General features: G+C 36.7%; 1 protein-coding gene across 1 annotated transcript in view; it reads right to left on the reverse strand.

Annotated features, from left to right (window-relative positions):
* The window catches only part of LOC102830544 (aspartyl/asparaginyl beta-hydroxylase-like), a 174,354-nt gene that overhangs the window by 71,563 nt on the left and 88,447 nt on the right, over positions 1-14,344 (reverse strand). Inside the window, exon 7 of the mRNA XM_006874048.1 lies at positions 10,195-10,332. Within this exon, the coding sequence (XP_006874110.1) occupies positions 10,195-10,332 (138 nt within the window). The remainder of the gene's footprint in view (positions 1-10,194; positions 10,333-14,344) is intronic.

The raw sequence follows: 14,344 nt of genomic DNA on the forward strand, positions 1-14,344 counted from the left end.
TTGATGCTTTCTGCATCATTCAATAATTTGCCCAGAGAATCTTTCAATAATGAAAATCAGGGCTTGAATTTTTTTTTTCAGTTCCCCCAGCTTGAGAAATGTTGTGTGTGCTCTTCCTTTTTGGTTCTCTGATTCAGAGATCTTTGCATATTTTGTTGTAATATTTGGCTTTATCTTCTCAAGCTGATCTTTGAATCTTCAGTCACTGAAGAAAACACAGAGAAACACTGTCAGATATAATGCTGGAAAATGAGCCCTTCAGGTTGGAAGGCACTCAAAATGCAACTGGGGAAGAACTGCCTCCTCAAAGGACAGCTGACTGTGATAACGCAAATGGAGCAAAACTCATGGGAGAAAAGCCCACAGGACCTTCATTTGCTGATGGGGCACAACTCAAAATTAAGAGAAACAGCTGTAAACATATATTGAAAATTGGAACATAGAATGTATGAAGTAGGAATCTGTGAAAATTGGAAGTTGTCAAAAATGAAATGAAACGCATATACATCGATATCTAAGGCATTAATGAGCTGAAATGGACTGATATTGGCCATCTGCAATCTGACAACCACATGGTTTACTATGCCAAGAATGACAAATTGAAGAGGAATGGTGTTGCAGTTATCATCAAAAAGAACATATCCAGATCAGTCATGAGGTACAATGCTGTAAGTGATAGGATAATATCCATGTGCATACAGGCAAACCCAGTTAATACCACTATTATTCAAATTTATGCACCAACCAGTAAAGTCAGTGAGAATGAAATAGAAGAATTCTACCAACTTCTTCTATCTGAAATTGATCAAACATTCAATCAAGATATATTGGTCATCAGTGATGATTGAAATGCAAAGGTTGGGAGCAAAAAGGAAGGATCAGTAGTTGAAAAATATGGCCTTGGTGATAGAAACGATGCTGGAGAACACATGATAGAATTCTGCAAAACCAATGATTTGTCATTTTAAATACCTTATTTATATAGCATAATAGATGACTATACACATGGACCTCGCCAGATGGAATACATAGAAATCAAATGGACTACATCTGGAGAAAGAGACGATGGAAAAGCTCCATATCTTCATTGAAAACAAGGCCAGAGGCAGACTGTGGAACAGACCACCAATTACTCATATGTAAATTCAAACTGAAGCTGAAGAAAATGAAAACAAATCCATGAGAGCCAAAATATGACCTTGAATATGTCTCACCTGAATTTAGAGATCATCTGAAGAACAGATTGGATACATTAAAAACTAAAGACTGAAGACCAGAAGAGTTGTGGGGTGACATCAAGCACATCATACATGAAGAAAGCAAAAAGTCATTGAGAAGGTAAGAAAGAAGGAAAGGGTCAAAATGGATGTGAGAAGATATGCTAAAACTTGCTCTCCAGTGCAGAGATGCTAAAACAAATGGAAGAAATGAGGAGTTATAAGAGCAGAACAGAAATTTTCCAAGATCAGCTCGAGAAGATAAAGCCAAATATTACAACAAAATGTCCAAAGATCTGGAATCAAAATAATTCACTTACATAGTGATAAAATTGATTCGAAGTCTTAACCATGACATTAAAATCAACTAAGTTTGTTATAATAATTTTAAAAAATGGTCTAGCTGAGCTTGAAATGCTTTCTATGTAAGGAAAAAGGACCTTTCAGAGAAAAGATTTTGTTGAGGCATACAGTAAACATTTCAGACTACTAAGTAAAAGGAGTTTGTAACTAAATTCACTAGTGCAAATTCAATTTAGAACTAGTCCAGCCAGGAATCAGGAAATAGATGGAAGGTTCCACATCAAAACGAAAAAAGTGAATTTACAGAAGCAAAATAACAACAGTCATGGAAAAGGCTGGAAAAATATATGCTTTTTGTTTTAATATTGAAAGAGGAGAGTTTTCTTTGCAGCCTTCTCACCTTAATTGAACATGTCACTTTCCTTTATCTGATTTGATATTATCACGAAGATGAATTACTTTCTTTTACTAAGCAGTATTTACACCTGATTTGAGAACTACAGTTCTGCTAAAATTAAGGATTTTTTTCAGAGAATTGTAGTAAGATGGTGGACTATGCAGACAAGCCACCCAGACATTGTACAGAAAAGGCATGAGAAATTAAATAAACCAAATACAAATATTAATAAAGGAATCATGAGCCTCAAAGGAATGGAACAAAATTACATTACCTAGAAACCATTCCAGATATTTGTTGTTGTTGTTAAGTGCTGTTGAGTTGGTTCTGACTAATAGTGACCCCTGTAGAGTTTTCAATGAGCAGCTGGTGGTATTGAACCTTGTATTGAATCTTGTAATTCAAACTGATGTTGCATTCTAGTGCATTATCCTTCAGCACCACACCAGGATTCCATATATAGAAGTATAAAAAGTAAAATAAACCCACAAGAATGATAACAAAGAATCAGAGACATCAATTTGTAAATGAAGACAACTATAAAGCAGAAAAGTAAACAAATGGGGTAGTTACAGAACTTCCAAATAGAGAGGAAGGCAAGGACATTTCACTACAGAATTGGCTATTTTAAACTTGTAAAGAAAGAAAATTAATAAGCCTTATCAAAAGAAAGAAGAAAAATCATAAAGATTAAGTAAACACTAAAACAATACCAATGAAGGTAGTAAGAAAATCCATAAACAAAATGAACTCAGCACAGAAAATTATATGAAACAATAAAATCAGCAACATTACCCAAAAACATACAGCAAAGTGATAGCAATAAATTCATACCTATTGATAATTTTACTACGTTCTGTTAACGTAGTGGTTACGAATCGGGCTGTGAACCTCAAGGTCAGCAGTTCGAAACTACCAGCTGCTCCGCGGGAGAAAGATGAGGCTTTCTGCTCCTGTAAAGATTTACAGCCTCGGAAACCCTGTACAGGGTCACTATGAGTCGGAACCGACTCCACGGCACATAACAACAACAACAACAACATTGATAATTTTACTAAATGTAACTGAATTAATTGCATCAGGCTAGAGACAGAGAGTAGCAGAATAGATTTTCTAAAAACATGACCCATCAATATACTTTCTACAAGAGGCACACCTTATACACAATGACAAAAATACATTAAAATTCAAAGGATAGGGGGATGAATCAAGTTAATGCAATGAAAAATAAAAGCATGAATGGCAATAATAATTACTGGAAAACAAAAAAAGACATTAAGACAAAAACCAGCATAAGAGACAGAGGACATTATATAAAGCGTCAGCTGAAAAGATGACAAACCGTAACAAATGTTATGTACCCAGTGAAACCAATCAAACCAAACTCACTGCCTTCAAATCCTTTACAAATCATAGCGACCCTACATAGGCTTTCAGAGGCTGTACTTCTCCATGAGAGCAGAAAACTTCATCTTTCTCCTGCAGAGCACCTTTTAGGTTTGAACAGCTGGGGTAAGCATTACAGTGCTTATCTTACAATGCCATCAGGACCTCCTTATGCACCCAATGAGACAGTCCCCAAATACATCAAACTTTTACAATCTTGAAACAAGAAATAGACACTCACCAATAGCAGTTAGTAAGTGCTGTTGAGTCAGTTCCAACTAACAGTCACCCTATACAGGGTTTCTAAGGAGTGGCTGGTAAGTTTAAGTAAAGACCTTGTTGTTAGCAGTCCAGTGTTTACCCTACAGTACCACACCAATAGCAGGTGCCTTAAATATACCACTTTCAATTAAGTCCAAGGCAACTACAAGAAAACTAAACAAACACATAGAAGAACTAAAGAACAAAATCAATCAACTTGACCTTAAAGAAATATTTAGAACATATCAGTCAATAAAAGTACGATGTACAGTCTTTTTCAGTGTACATGAACATTCTCCAGAACAGAATATATATTATGCCAAAGCAAGCGTCAATAAATTAAAACATAGAAACACTACAAAGCATAATCTTGGATCACAATCTGTATAATTAAAACCAATAATAGGAAGATGAAATAAGAATTAAAATGGAATACAATGGAAACAGAATAATACCTTGCTTAAATATTACCGGGCAATAGAATAAATAAAAAAATTACTTGACTTAAAAGACAATAAAAATACAACATACCAAAACCTTAGGGACACAGCAGAAGAAATGTATAGCAATAAATGCACACATCAAAAAAGAACCCAAACCACCACCAACAATTACACATAAGAAGAAAATAAATAACAATTAGAGCAGAAATGCATGAGTCAAATAAATTAATGTTGGTTCTTTGAAAGGATTAATAAATGACAAATCAATGGTGACTCTAACAAAAAAAGGATAATATGCAAATAACACAAATAAGAAATGAAATGGGCATTGCAACAGAATCAACTAAAATGAAAAGGGTAATAATAATTCTATCAAGAACTGCACTCCAATAAATTTGAAAACAGAGAAGAAATGGACAAGTTTCTAAAAATACACAAACCAAGTTAAAAATTTGAACAGACTTCTAACAAAATAAGAAATCAAACAGGTTACCGTAATAAAAAAAGTCCTAGATTAGATGGCTTCATTGTAGGATTCTACCAAACATTCAGAGAAGAGCTGACTTCAATTGTATGTGAATGATTCCAAAATTCAAAATGAATACAAAATACAAATTCCAAAAAGAAGATGATGCTCTGAATTCACTTTATGAAGTTAGCATAACCTTAACACCAAAGGCAGGCAATGACACTACTAAAAAATAAAATTATAAACCAATATCCCTGATAAACACAGATGCAAAATTTCAACATTAGCAAATCAAATAATTATCAATACATAAAAAAAAAAAAAACTAATATATCATGGCCAAGTGGGATTCATACCAAATATGCAAGGATGGTTCAAATTTAGAAAATATCTTAATCCACAGCAAAAATAATACAAGGGAAAAAACCCATGATTATAACAATCAATGAAAAAAAGACACTTGGCTGTAATTCAAAACCCATTCCTAATAAAAAAAATCCAACAAAATAGGAATGGAAGGAAAATTCCTCAATATAATTAAGGACATACATACAAAACCAATGGCCAACATTAGTCTCAATGCACAAAAACTGAAAGCATTTTTTTGTGAATGAGAACCAGACAAGTATGCCTTTATCACCACTCCTATTCAGTGCTGTGAAGAAGCATGGTGACTCCATAAGATAAGCACTGGATTTTGAACCACAAGGTCCATAGTGTGAGTCAGCCAGCCATTTCACAGGAGAAAGACGAGGCTTTCTGTACCCACAGAGATTTGCAGCCTCAGACACACTATACACGTTTGCTATGAATCAATACCAACTCAACAACCCTTAACAATTCAACATGGAACTGGAAGTCTTAGGCAGAGGAATAAGGCAAGAAGAGGAAATTAAGGACTGCTGGTATGACGCTGTGAGTTCAGCACTGGATTGAGAACCACAAGGTTGGCAGTGCAAACCCATGGGCTCCTCCTTGGAAATCCTATACAGTGTCACTATTAGTTGGAAAAAATTAAATGACACTTAACAGCAAAAAATTGCCAAAAATAACAAAAAAAACTTTTTCTATTTGAAGATTATATGATCCTATACATAGAAAGTGACTTGATGGCACTTAACAACAACAACAACAACAACATACATACATACATAGAAAACCCCAAAGACTCAACAAGAAACATACTGAAACAAGTTAAAAGATTCATCAAAGTGGCAGGGTACCAGATAAAACACAAAAATCAGTTAGATTCCTTTAAACAAACAAAGAAAATTCTAAAAAGGAAACTGGGAAAACAATACCATTTACTATAGCCACACCAAAGATGAAATGCTTAGGAAAAAAATCTAAACTTGTTGTTAGGTGACATCGAGTCGGTACCGACTCATAGTGACTATGCACAACAGAACAAAACACTGCCTGATCCTGGGCCATTCTCACACCAGGATACTCTCTCTCTCTCATCCACCTCTTCATGGTGTTCCACATAACTCTTAAGCTTTCTTTGAATTTTTTTAATCCTTTCTTTTGTTTGTTCTTCTAGCATACTAGCATTGAGACTTTTATCTTCAAGCTCATTAATTTGGGCTTCCATTGCTTCACAACTACTTCTTTGCCCTTTCAATGTATTGTCTATTTCTGAGATCATAGTATCAATGTTCTGGATTTTTAACTGCAGGTTGTATATTTCAAAGTTTGCATTTACTTTGTCTGTTTGTCTTGCAGTGTTTTCTTGAATTCTTCTAAAGTTTTTATTGTGTTTTTCTTGCTTTTCTCTTTCTATCTATCATTTGAAGTTATCTAATTGAATTATTTTTCAGTTAGTTCTATTATCTTTTCATCCTCAGAAATGTCTTATGGTTCTGCATCTTGGTCATTTGTTTGAGCCATTTTCTCTTGTTTCTTTGTGAGCTAAAATTGCCTGTTGTCTTCAGGGCATTCATTGTGAGGTTGTCATATTTGTGAAAACACACAGTAGTTATTGGACTCAGAAGTGAAAAATCTTTGGAGAGCTCCTGTAATTCAAGGAGCTCATGAGGCAGTTGTGGAAGGGATGTGACAATAGAATTCCTGACTCTAGATGGAATTCCTGTTGGCCTCTGTGCTATGTTCAGAGTACTCAATCTGGAAGTAGTAGTTCATGTGGCCTCCTGATGGAGCTGGTTTCAGTGTCTGTTAAACCATACGGCAGCTGAGGACATACTGACTGGTTAAATGCTCGTCTGGTGGCTCTGCAGGTTTTGTAGATCTGGTGATGAGCCCACCTGAATCCAAGCACCAAAGTGACACACCAAAGCACAGCTGGCCCCCACCTCATGCTGGCGTGGCTTCCAACCATGCGACTCCAGATACCCGGAGAACAGGGTCTATGATAGGGATGAATGACGGGGAAAAAAGAATGTGGGGGAAAAGAAGAAATCACATCTTTTCTGCACGAATCTGCTTTGCTAGGCCTCCCTCTGCTGCCAAAGCTGCTCAAAAGGTGGTCAAGCCATGTCTGCCTAGCTGTTCACCAGTTATGTTTCTCTCTCTTTCACCATCCCTGATTTTGGTAAGCAAGTAAACAAAAGCCTTAGAGAACAAATAAGTCTACATAGGCCACAACCTCATCTGTCCTGCAAGTAGAATAAGTAGATGATTCTCAGCTACCACCACAGAGCTTTCAGACTGGGGTAGCTGGCCCCAGATAGAATGGGAAAAAATATGGAGCAGAACTCAAATTCAAGAAAAAAGTTTAAATGGCAGAGGAGAGTCAAACAGCTCAATGTCATATGATCTCTATAAAAAATCAGGGCTAAATGCAATAGACTTATCAAGTGAGGTGATATTACTGTACTGTTTCTGCTTTAGATAAGGTACCTCTTTAAATCATTGCTATCACACTATGGTTATTTGAGCTATAAAACATACAAAGGATAACTGAAGTTAAGCTACTTCACATCTAGATTATGATCACTATAAACAGAGTGTATATAATGAAATACAAAATAAAAAAAGTCAAATAAGACCTCTTTAATGTAAGTATGGAGTCCTGGTGTGGTGCTGTGGGTTAATGCGCCAGACAGCAAAGTCGGTTGAACTGCAAGGTTAGCGGTTCAAGCTCACCAGCTGCTTCTTGGAAACCCTGTATAAGGTTGGTATGAGTCAGAACCAACTTAACAACAACAACAATGTAAGTACATTAAAACTACTTTGAAACTTTTGTTTTCCCCCTAGTATACAAACAGGGGTTTGGGGACACCTGGGGATTCACTAAGCCCTTTCAGAGCTTCGATAAGATCAAATTTCAAAGGTCAGCTGGAGAAGACAAAGTCAAATATTACAATGAAATGTGCAAAGATCTGGAGTCAGAAAACCAAAAGGGAAGGACACACTCAGGACTTCTCAAGCTGAGGGAAGTGAGAAAAAAATTCAAGCCTCAACTTTCTTTATTGAATGATTCTCTGGGCAAATTGTTGAATGCTGATGCAGAAAGCATCAAAAGAAGATGGAAGAAATACACAGAGTCACTGTACCACAAGGAAATGGTCGATGTTCAACTGCTTCAAGAGGTAGCATATGATCAAAAGCCAACAATACTGAAGGAAGAAGGCCAAGGTGCATTGAAGGAACTGGGAAAGAACAAGGCACTGGGAACTGATGGATTAAAAATTGAAATCTTTCAAGAAAGTGAGTTGAAACAGGAGGGACTCACTCATCTATGCCAAGAAATTTGGAAGACAACTATCTGGTCGACTGATTGGAAGAAATCCATATTTGTGCCCATTCCAAAGAGAGGTGACCCAACAGAATGCTGAAATCACTGGACAATGTCTTTGATGTCCCGTGTAAGTTAAGTTTTACTAAAGGTAATACAGGAACAACTGCAACCATACATTGACAAAGAACTTCCAGTGGTTCAAGCCGGATTCAGAAGAGGACGAGGAACGAGAGATATCATTTCTGATGTCAGATGGAAGTTGGATGAAAGCAGAGAATATTAGAAAGATGTTTACCTGTGCTTTGTTGACTATGCAAAGGCTTTCGATTGTGTATCATGACAAGCTATGGGTAACATTGCAAAGTATGAGTATTCCGAAACACTTAATTGTGCTCATGAGGAACCTGTACATAGACCAAGAGGCAGTTGTTCAAATAGAACATGGGAACATTGAATGCTTTAAAATTAGGATAGAAGTGCTCCAGGGTTGTAGTATTTCACCATACTTGTTCAACCTGTATGTTGAGCAAATAATCTGAGAAATTGGGTTATATGAAGAAAAACGTGGTATCAGGATTGGAGGAAGACTCTGTAACAACCTGCAATATGCAACCTGCAATTTGCTTGCTGAAAGTGAAAAGGACTTAAAATACTTACTAATGAAGATCAAAGACCATTAACTTTGTTATAGATTCCATCTCAACATAAAGAAATAAAAAGTCCTCATTAATGGACCAATAAACAACATGCTTATCAATGGAGAAAATATTAAAGTTGTCAAAGACTTAGACATTTTTCTTGGATCAACTAATTATCAACACTCATAGAAGCAGCAGCCACAAAATTAAATGATGTATTTCAGTAGGCAAATCTGTTGCACAAGACCTTTTTAAAGTGTTGAAGAGCAAACATGTCAGCTTGAGGACTAAGGCACGCCTGACCCAAACCAGGTATTTTCAGTAACTTCATATGCATTTGAAAGTTGGACAGTGAATAAGGAAGATCATAGAAGAACTGATGCACTTGAGTTATGTTGTTGGAGGAGAATACTGAAAGTACCATGGACTGCCAAAAGAACAAACAGATCTGTGTTGGAAGAGGTACAGCCAGAATGCTGCTTGGAGGCCAGGATGGCCAGATTTCATCTTACATACTTCAGACATATTGTCAGGAGGGACCAATCACTGGAGAAGGATATCATGTTTGATAAAGTGGAGGGTCAGAGAAAAAAAGGAAGACCTCCAATGAGATGGATTGGCACAGTGACAGCATCAACAGGCTCAAGTGTAGCAACAATTGTGAGGTTAGCCCAGGACAGGGCACAGGGTAGGGTCGCTATGAGTCAGTATCGACTTGATGGCACCTAACAACAACAAATAAGTTCAAAACTTCATTAATAATACAATTAAGTTATTTTCCCCTTTCACTCTTATTCTCACACAAGCACACAGTGAAGTTGTCCAGGGGTTACATGATTTATAGTAATATCATCATTATGATGGGCAATGGTGTGTATGAAGGGGGTAGTAACCAGTTGTCTTTTCTTAAGCCAGAAATGAAAGGTATTTGCAAAATTACACAATTCCAATTCTCCCATTGCATTTTAAAAACCTTGAAAACATAGATTTAAAAAGTTATCTATATTAACATGCTATTATTTTTTAAAGAATTCATAAAAATGTATTTTTGCTGTCTTAATTTATAATACAATAAATATCAATAGATATAATCCACATAGACAAATGCTCCTTGGGAGTCCTCAATGCTTTTTAAGTGTATAAAAGGATCTTTTGGCTAAAATAAATGAAAACTACTATTGTAGACAAATTTCCTTCTTTCCCTCTAAAATCAACTTTTGTCTAATGGAATAAAAAGAATATTTTTAAAATCTCTTTTGTAAATTTCATTGGGAAGAAAAGTTTTTTACACCCTTTCTGACGTTCCTTACCATGAAAAACATTCTCTAACAATGAGCAGAAAACAGACAAAGGCCCACTGAAACAAAGACTAACCCTCACCTTCACCAATTCTGTGTAGCCTGTTTCCTTTGCAGTCCACCAAGGCTGGGCTTTCAGTCCTTTCACATTGTAGAGGGATCGCTGCCAAACAGATGCGAAATGTCCTCTCTTGTACCCAAGCTCGTACCACTTATGTGCCTAAAGGGACAGAGAGATTGACATACAAACTATTCTTTAAATTTTAGCATTTTAAATACTTTAAAAATTGAAACACTAACAATAAGATATTATTTTGAGACATTGAAATAAAGAGCTTGCCAGTTAGGTTGCCTGAATCTATCTCACTGATGAAAATCTGTTATTTCATTGAGTTTCTGATTATGATCTATTACTACAGATAAATGAATAGATTATATTTTCACCCTTAGGCTATAAACTCTCTGAATACAGAACTTAGGTTTCACTCATTTTGAAATTTCCAAGAGCACCTGATATAATGTTTAGAACTTATTTGTTGAGTGGATGAATAATTTAAGACACCAAATGGAAATACTTTCACATTTTTGCTTTCGTTTCTTAAATGTTCTTAAAAAATTTTTTTCTTACTCAAGAAGGAATGCAATTTTAATGTCTTCTAGGATATTTACATTTAACTAAATTAAAATGCTAAGAACATAGAGAGCAGTTTCTTTTGTTATGTGCATTATTTCCACATCCTCCAGGCCATCACAAGGTAACAGAGTACAAGTCATCCACTAAGTTAAGTAAAGAGAAAGGAAATATTATTTTGAGATGGCAATGAATGCAATGATAGTCTATATTAGATTTTATAAAAAGGAAAATTTCATTCAAAATAGTTTCTTTTGCATAAAGGATAACATTAGTGGCTTCAGACTAGCTGTAGCATGATATAGCTTGCATCCAGATGACTACCCTTTTCAGGGACAGCAAATGCAGAGTATACTGCTCCACATGTCTGCTTCCAATGACACCAAGACCTCTAGGAGTCGCTCTCCTATATGTTTTATAAACCCTTCTGGATATACTGCCCCCAGAGTCCTGGTGTAGGGCTATAGGATAAGCACAAGACTGCAAGGCTGACAGTTCAAACTCACCAGCCACTCCTTTGGCAACCCTATACAAAGTCACTATGAGTCACAAATGATTCAACAGTACTTAACAACAACAAAGGCTTTTCTACTGGTTCCTAACTATTGTTCTTCTCAGTATTGGTCTGGGAACAAGAAGATTGGCACTTCAAACCCACCAGATGTTCCTCAGAAACCCTATATTATGAGTTGAAGACTCTTAACAATAATGATCTAATTATTACTTTTGAATAATGACTTCAGATGTTTGTTTTGTTCAATAAAAACATTTCAAGCTGTATAATGGTCACATAAAACTCTAACAACACATTTTTGCTGTTAAGTTCCATCAGGTAGATTCAGCTCATAGTGACTCTTTGTAGGTTTCCATGGCTTTAAATCTTTGCAAAAGCAGAATGTATTAGATGTTAAAACACACACACACAAGAATTTTAAAGTTCTTATATCAGAATTTCCTTCAATATCAAAATGAAATGCAATACAAATCCTTGCTTTCACAATTACATATCTCGTTTGATTTTTAAAATAAGCTCAAATATCTCTATCTTACAAATGCTTGAGATTCAGAAAGACTGAGTAACCTCAACTAGAAGTCAGGATTCCAGAAAATTTGTTTTATTCTCCTTCATTGCATCAATGAATAAAAAAACTCTTAGAAGCAAAATTCCCATTTAATCAGTCTCAATGATATTTCAAATTAATAATGTATATACTTAGAATTTTTATTCATTTCCATTGAAATATGTGTAAACTTTAGTCATAAAGAAGTATCTGTTGAAATAAAAAGTGGATATAACTAATTATTGTCTGATTTTTAAAAATTAGAATTTTACCTTTCAAATTTATTTAACCACCATAGGTATGTTTTAGTAATCAGCATCACCAGTGGTGGACAGGTTTCAGCTGAGCTTCCAAACTAAGACAGACCAGGAAGAAGGAGAGATGGACTAATTTTTTTTTTAGTTGCTTAAAATATTTATTTTTTATTTGGCCAAGCAAATTGCTATGTTTCATTTGTTATCACTTTGTTTTTAAGTGTTTTCTGATACATTATGATTATTCATGTTATTAATTACCTCTCATGCATTTATTTTACTTTATTTTATTTTTAATGTTTTGTTGTGAATTATGTGCTAGTTTACATGGGAGAACCTTAGTTTTACATTCATCCTATCATATAGCATTTCATTGCCATGGTTACAATCCCCTCCATGCATCATCAACCAAGCAAAGGGTATACACTACAAGCCTGCCCACCGGTCATCAGCACACAGCGCCTCTCCCTCTCTGTGTTTAAAGCCCCCAACAGCTCCATCTCTCCAAGTCATTGTCTCTACCTCCATCTCAGGCATCGCCGCTATCATCTGGGTAGGGTCCCGCTCTCTGCTCTTCTACCTTGATGGTCCCAGGAACCTCTGCTCCTACACTGAAAAGTTAATCACTCCCCTCCTTGCTATCAAACGTCTACCTTTACATTTCAAACCCTAACAAGCAGTCCTGATAACAATTATTAACTATTGTATCACAAGAGGCCAATCTGCATTTCATTTCATCAGCCCCACTAGACAGACTGGATACTACTCAGTGGAGATTCTACCTTCCTTCACACCCTCTGAATCTAGGGTCCCTCTTGAAAGCTTGTAAACCAGTCACTTCTTGCCTCTGTAGCCCCCCTACCCCCATTTTGGGTAGCCAATGTCCAAGCTGCCCATCCATGTCTACTCTGTGTATAGAGGGTGTGGGAATGATCCTTGGTGTAAGGATTTGTTCCCTTTTTATAGCTACTGCATGCATAGGTGTAGGTCAAGTTCATAAAATTGTATCAGATAACTTTTCTTTTCCTCTTCTTTCTTCTGGTTGAGCTCTGATCATCCAGTCATTGAAGCAAGGTCAGGTGGGTATTATCTTCAAGTGTGGGTGTTCTTATGCATATGCCCTCTCTTCTTATCAGCTAGATGCTTCACTCTCCACTCTAGTCCTCTGTGGCTATGTCACTGATTCTGGACCCAAGAATCTCCAGGTCTTGCCATACTGCTGGCCAACCAGGTCTCCACCAGGGTTCAGAAGAGTCTATTGAACATTGTATGGCTTAGCTCGCCGCTTCATTGCTGCTTTCCCCTCTCTTCCCCTTATCAGTGACGAGCGTTATCACCAATCAGAACGTGTATTCCTATTGAGTCTTAGTCTTGGAAGGGGATTTGCACTGAAGGGAACCGACCACTTGCCTTGATGTCTCCTGGGCAAGCAACTTGCTTGTTCTTAGTAATAGTCAGTCTGCCTCTATTGTTTTGTATTTTTGCTGTAGGTCTTTCTTTCAAGAAGTATCTTCTATTCTTCTAGCCACTCTGGGCTGGTCTGCTCGTCCTTTCAAGTGGAAATTTACCATCTCTGAAGATCTGGATGTGATTCAGGCTTCAACCTATAGTCTTATGTAATGCAGAGGTTCCACAGGTAGCCTCCTTCACTGCGCATGTTGTAGCCCCATTTTAGGTATTCCAATCAGTTATAGGCAGAAGACAGACTTACAAGCTTTCTATGGTGATGTTTCTGGCTATTCCTTTCTCTCCCCCGTCCAGTGTCTATTTTATAATATAATGCAAGGAAAACCAAGATTCAAAAGACAGCCAAGCATCTTAACATTATTCCCCTCTTTTCCCTATTCCAACCATGTCTCAATCTCTGTATCCCAAAGCCCTGTTGTTCCCAGGTTGTCCATACATCATTATTTACCTCTGTCCCACTTAGCCCATGCAAACCTACCTAATTGTTTTCCCATCTGCTTTGTTCTTCCATTCCCCTCTCCCTTCTTGTAAATTGCACCTCTCCCCAGCACCCAAACTATCCTGTGTCTATTCCCTGCCCTGTGCGCCACCTTTCTCTCCTTCTCCTCACCCCCTGCCGAACATCCCAGCAACCAGCAAAGAATCCACACCCCATTAGTATGGGTTCTTTTTCTTAAACTTTTACAGTAGTGGTGCTTTGCAGTATTTCCCTTTTGTGACTGATTACTTTCACTCAACATAATGTCCTCAAGGTTCATACATGCTAAGCGGCGGCTTGCAGCTTCCTTGTTATTTTTCAAGGCAGCATAGTATTCCATT

Source organism: Chrysochloris asiatica, unplaced genomic scaffold (genome assembly GCF_000296735.1).
Source record: "Chrysochloris asiatica unplaced genomic scaffold, ChrAsi1.0 scaffold00259, whole genome shotgun sequence".
In the NCBI taxonomy this organism is placed as follows: Eukaryota; Metazoa; Chordata; class Mammalia; order Afrosoricida; family Chrysochloridae; genus Chrysochloris; species Chrysochloris asiatica.